This window comes from Triticum dicoccoides, chromosome 2A (genome assembly GCF_002162155.2).
Source record: "Triticum dicoccoides isolate Atlit2015 ecotype Zavitan chromosome 2A, WEW_v2.0, whole genome shotgun sequence".
NCBI classification, from domain to species: Eukaryota; Viridiplantae; Streptophyta; class Magnoliopsida; order Poales; family Poaceae; genus Triticum; species Triticum dicoccoides.
Window position 1 is genome coordinate 743,401,873 of NC_041382.1, and position 5,948 is coordinate 743,407,820.

The window sequence follows — 5,948 nt, forward strand, 5'->3', positions numbered from 1 at the left end:
AAGGACTACTGTAATTCATATTTGCTCCGATGTTGTCACCTTCGGTTCGCATGTTTCGTAATGTTCCCCTGCCTCACTCGCTGTCATGCCCTGCGTCACGCCAACTGCTAGTTTACTCGCCTCTAGCCGCCGGAGGAAATTTCGTACTCCACATGATTGCATCGACGACGTTCGTCGCCTTTCCGTGGACGGATCCGTCCGTTATCCTTAGCCTGGTCACAATGGGGAGGAACTTAGGAGTAACATCACACACTTCAATACAACTTTGTTTATGTGTCACATATTTAATGAAGAGAGAGGTGTTTGTGGTAACTAGCTAAGTTATCGAAACATCACACGTTCCAAGAAACAACGAGTCTTTAACCTAATAAATACATTGTTGCATGACACTACATAGATGTTCCTATCTATTATGAAGATAGTAACATAGTCTATGAAAGCATGTAAGTTAGTAGACTATGTTCTTGCCCATTGTCCCAACTGGACTGGCATCCCCAGATTTCCTGGGGGAGAAAAGCACGGGATTTTTGTCCGCGCCGAGCCGAGCCGAGCAGAGCGCGAGGAGATAGAGGCGAGCTACCAGTCCCAGATCAGAGTCAGACAAGGCGATAGTCATTGACTTCCACGCCCAGCCCATCGTCCACCTCCCTCCCAATCGGATCCACCCACCCACCCTTCCTCACCTCCCTCCCTATAATTTCTCTTCCCCCGCTCCCAACTGCCTCCCAGTCTCACGCCCTCCCCTTCCTCGCTTGTTCCACCGGCTCACTCCACTCCCCGCCGCTCCCCTCTGTCCGCCCGCCGGCGGAGGGTTCAGCGCTTGTTTCCCGGCGAGCTTCCTCTGGGGCGTGTGGGGGGACTGTGACTCTGCGAGCATGGCGGGGAAGGGGAAGGAGGAGGAGGTGTACGTGGCGTCGATCGACCAGGGGACGACCAGCACCAGGTTCATCATCTACGACCGCCACGCCAGCCCCGTCGCCTCCCACCAGCTCGAGTTCAAGCAGCACTACCCGGAGGCCGGGTAAGCGCCGCGCACCACCACCATCCCTTTGCCAATTCCGTCGTCTGATCCGCTCCACGTGCGCGTGCCCGTGGAATTTTTTTGGGGCCTCATCGCCCTCTTCGGGTGGTTGGTAGAACAGGACGGAATTAGCGAATTTCTAGTTAAGCTGTGCCGCCCTTTTGGTTGCTACGCTCTGGATTTGTCGAGTGCCAAAGTACAGTCCTAACTGTCATGTCATTTCAGTGGTTCAGGTGGTTTGGCAAGCTGGTACTGTGTGCTTTTGATGACCCAGTTGTCAATTTAGGTGCTATCTGATGTCACAGTTAGGATCAACCGATTTATGTCTGAAGCTCTACCTTTGTGTCTGTTATATGCTCCTGTTTATGTCGAGTACGAAAGTTCAGTCTTAACTGTAAACTCATTCAGTGTCTCAGATTTGTCCAGTAGGTGCTGCGCGCTTTAATCTGACGATTCGATTGCTAGCTAGGACTAGATGTGATGCCGGAATTAGGTTCATGTGCTTCACTTGATTGATTTGCGATGGCTTCAAGCTTTTCTAGTGCTACATAGTAGTAACCAGGATGGTTCACTCATTTTTAAGCACAGCAAGCTACTCTACTGAACCTTTGGACTCTACAGTGTGTAGTGTTATGAATAGTTTTGGGATATGATAGATAAATATTGCTTGTTTTCCTAGAAGATAGTACGCATGATAGTTGACTTCCTGATTCAATGGAGTCATGGAAGTCCCAGTCTTGCTTGCTTTATAGGCTATCTCTTAAATTATTTAGATGCGAGTGAGACTGCCCACTGACACCTCTTTTCTTACATTAAGAGTTGCTGTGATGCTGTCTTCTAAAATGAGTTGTTGTCTCGAGTGCGTAAACCTATGGCCTAGATGGATTGAGAGGCTACTGGATAACATTTCCATACTTTACAATCACAAAAAGAAGTTGTTAAGGATTGAGGTTTTTCTATGACAGAGCAGTTCGATGTTGTTAACAGTTGTGGCATATGACTAGCCCGACTCTGTTTTCATATTTCATTTTCCTTCTACATGTTCACTGAAAACTTGAAAAGGGTCTGATCAATGACTGGCCTTGCATTCAAATGTAATGCACTTCTGGTACTAGTTAACTCGATGCACTTTTAGGACTGAAATATTCTTACTCTCCACTTGACTAAATGTTTCTTACCTGTAAACTGGCTTCTGAAGTGACATTAAATATTTTATAAGTTTCGCCGCTGTTTCCATTTATTAGTCAATATGTGAAAAAGGGAAACATGCCATACCGAACTTTGCTAGATGTTGTGATGTTCTATGCTATCTGATTGTGTTCACGGTCTGTAGTGCCATCTTCCTGTGTAAAGTGCTGGGAGTTTTCGTTGTACTGTTGTTTGCCATCCCTTAACTTTGCAGTTAGGTGATGACTTCTAACTTTTATCATCTTTGTATTTGTGAACTACAAGATGGGTTGAGCATGATCCTATGGAGATCATGGAGAGCGTGAAGGTCTGCATGGCAAAGACACTCGAAAAGGCTGCAGCTAGTGGACTTAATGTGGATGCTGGTTTGAAGGCCATTGGAATCACAAATCAGAGGGAGACTACCGTTGTGTGGAGCAAATCCACAGGCCTTCCGCTCTACAATGCAATTGTGTGGATGGATGTTCGCACTAGCTCTATCTGCAGGTCTCCTTTTATCCATCTGCCACTTTGTGTTAACATTTTTATGTTGTTTAGTGTTCTGATTCTGTTTAATGCCTCCCCTCTTCAGGAGACTGGAAAGTGAGCTATCAGGTGGCAGAACCCACTTTGTGGAGACATGTGGTTTACCAATCAGTACCTACTTCAGTGCTCTGAAGTTATTATGGTTGATGGAGAATGTTGACGCTGTCAAGGATGCAGTCCGGGCTGGTGATGCATTATTTGGCACAATCGACACCTGGTTGATCTGGAACCTCACTGGAGGCATTGGTGGGAAAGACCGTGATGGAAAGGAGTTAGTTGGGCAGCATGTCACAGACTGCTCGAACGCAGCACGCACAATGCTTATGAATCTAAAGGCACTTGACTGGGACAAGCCTACACTTGAGGCATTAGGCATTCCTGCCGGCATCTTGCCAAAGATTATCAGTAACTCGGAGAAAATTGGTGTGGTTTCCAGTGGGTTCCCTTTGGCTGGTGTTTCCATCTCAGGCTGTTTAGGAGATCAGCATGCTGCGATGCTTGGGCAGCTATGCCAGAAAGGTGAAGCAAAAAGCACCTACGGAACTGGTGCCTTCATCCTTCTCAACACAGGGGAGGAGGTCACACAGTCTACCCACGGTCTTCTTAGCACTATTGCTTACAAGCTTGGCCCAGATGCACCCACTAATTATGCTTTAGAAGGCTCAATTGCAATTGCTGGTGCAGCAGTTCAGTGGTTGAGGGACAGCCTTGGAATCATTTCCTCAGCATCAGAAATTGAAGGATTGGCTGAAAGTGTGCAAGATTCAGGTGGGATTTACTTTGTGCCAGCTTTCAATGGATTGTTCGCGCCATGGTGGAGGGATGACGCGAGGGGGATCTGTATCGGAATCACGAGGTTCACAAACAAGGGGCACATTGCTCGAGCAGTGCTCGAGAGTATGTGCTTTCAGGTGAATGATGTTCTCAGCTCCATGCATAAGGATGCTGGGGAGGCAGGAGAAGTCAAGAGTGCAGAAGGGGAATTCTTGCTGCGTGTCGATGGTGGTGCTACTGTTAACAACCTTCTCATGCAGATCCAGGTAAAGAAATTGTGTCTACTTCCCTTCAACAGTTCCTTTTCTTCTATATAAAGAAAAACTGTAGTGGAATACATCTGTTAGTGGTTCATCATATTGCTGGATAAACAGATACTCCCTCTGTCCCATAATATGGAGTAGTTACATGTTCTAGAAAAAGAATGATGGTTACACAATGTGGATTAATCTTTCTGAAAAAAAAACTCCCAATTACACCTGAAATGCAGGAAAACCAAGCTTACCTGCCGAATAGTTTTACTTATTTCTGTATAATACTTTAGCACACAGACTGTTTTGTTGCTGAGCTGGTGTTTGAGGTACATTTTCTTGCAAGTGTAAGGACTCACCTGCAGGCCGATTTGCACAATGTGAATTTATCTTTCTTTAAAAAAATTCCAATTACATCTGAAATGCAGGAAACCCAAGCTTGTGTACTGAATAGTTTTACTTAATTTCGTATAATACTTTACCACACAGCCTGTTTTGCTGCTGAGCTGGTTTTTGTGGTAGTATTTTTTTGCAAGTGTAAGAACTCATCAAGTTCCATCAGATGACTGACGATTGTATGCACACACCTGCAGGCTGATTTGTTGGGCAGCCCTGTTGTCAGACCAGCCGACACCGAGACGACAGCCCTTGGAGCCGCATACGCAGCAGGATTAGCTGCCGGAGTCTGGACGAAGGAGGAGATATTCGCAGGCCTGCACAAGGAGAACACAACGGTTTTCCGCCCCAAGTTAGATGACGCACACAGGAAGAAGAGAGGAGAGTCCTGGAACAAGGCGGTTTCAAGATCATTTGACCTGGCTGACCTTTCTCTCTAGTTTGTTACACCTTGTTGCGCGGCAAAATTGGATCAGTGTGTGCCAGCCCATGTTTGTCGACAAATAAATGGTATGTTGTACATTATTTCGGTGGGATTTTTCTTTGGCTTTATATAGGAAGAATTGGAGCATAAATGTCCTTGTATATCTATAAGTACAGGAGCATCTGGATTCTTCAGAGAGAAGTGCTTGTGGAGTAACAAAATTCAGTTTCATGATACTTCATCTGTTTTAAAATATACTCTCTTCGTAAAGAAATATAAGAGTGTTTAGATCGCTATATTTCTTTACGGAGGAAGTATTTGCAGATCTAGGTTTGTCCTAAGTTTGTAGAAATATGCAGCTTTGTAATTAGGCTTTCGTAGGCCAGCAGAAGCCGTGCATCCTGAGTTGCCCACAGCACAAGTACACGTCCCTACCTAGTTCCCTACTTCGTGACGGCAGAGGCTGCAACACCATACCATGCCAAGTTCTACTGCATGCTTTATGAAAAAAACAAAAACAAACTCTAGTGCATTATCGAACTCCTTCAGCAAAATATGGCAAAGTATTTGTAAATCTAGTTTGTATATAATATATAAGAAAAATATCGTTATGAAGGTATTTCACCCGTAGTCCGTAGACCATGGTTGTGTGAACGTCTTTTGGTTCTGGTGGGGCATAAATGTGTCGGTGGACCGGCAGCTTTTAGAAGGGAGGGAGCAGTTTTCTTTTCTAGTCGGAATCAAGATCGCCAAGAACTGACGTGTCTGCCTGGCCAGCTTTTAGAAGTTTTCATCGGAAGAGAACCCGTCCGAAACAAAAAGAAGAAAAGAGAGAGCCCACTGTCTGTTCGAGCTAACAGAAACGTTCGCTGGGGCGCGACACCCTTCCAGCGAACCCCTCCCCCTTTACGTGTCTACAAACAAAACGGAAAAAAGCCTTTCAGAATGAACTAAAAGAGACCATTTCATGTACTAAAAAAAACCTGAACTCCCTGTTATTTTTGACCTCATTTAACGATGTAAAAGCACACCAGAAAAATGCCACAACATATAAGAAGGCACATATGGGATCATGAAAAAATTGGGGAACTTGTTCTCTTGAAAAAACATGGCAAATTTTGGGAAAAATGACACAGCAAATAAGTGTGAAACAACCAAAGGAACAAGAAATCTGCCATGTTATGTTAAAATAAGTTGCCATAGTATATAAAAAATTAACATAGAGTGGCAAAAAATTTGAATGGTGCATAACAAATAAATTCCACACCCTCCGTCCCATAATATAAGAGCGTGGTGTAGTGTAAAAAACGCTCTTATATTTCGGGACCGATCGAGGGAGTACCATGCTACCTACGATAAAATACCATAG

The 5,948-nt window shown here is 44.9% G+C and overlaps 1 protein-coding gene across 1 annotated transcript; it reads left to right on the plus strand.

The window, feature by feature from the left end:
- The first annotated feature begins 619 nt into the window (after window positions 1–619).
- Window positions 620–4,815, plus strand: LOC119356854 (glycerol kinase-like). Its single transcript, XM_037623843.1, has 4 exons — window positions 620–1,021; window positions 2,474–2,695; window positions 2,781–3,774; window positions 4,353–4,815. Exons 1-4 carry the CDS (start codon window positions 876–878, stop codon window positions 4,593–4,595), a joined length of 1,605 nt encoding a protein of 534 aa, XP_037479740.1. The 5' UTR covers window positions 620–875; the 3' UTR covers window positions 4,596–4,815.
- Window positions 4,816–5,948: the final 1,133 nt, after the last annotated feature.

Excerpts from the sequence above, each read along its gene's own strand:
- LOC119356854 (XM_037623843.1), top strand. The coding sequence starts at position 876 with ATGGCGGGGAAGGGGAAGGAGGAGGAGGTGTACGTGGCGTCGATCGAC. Across the intron at positions 1,022-2,473 it reads CAGCACTACCCGGAGGCCGG|ATGGGTTGAGCATGATCCTA; the intron begins GTAAGCGCCGCG and ends GTGAACTACAAG. Across the intron at positions 3,775-4,352 it reads ACCTTCTCATGCAGATCCAG|GCTGATTTGTTGGGCAGCCC; the intron begins GTAAAGAAATTG and ends ACACACCTGCAG.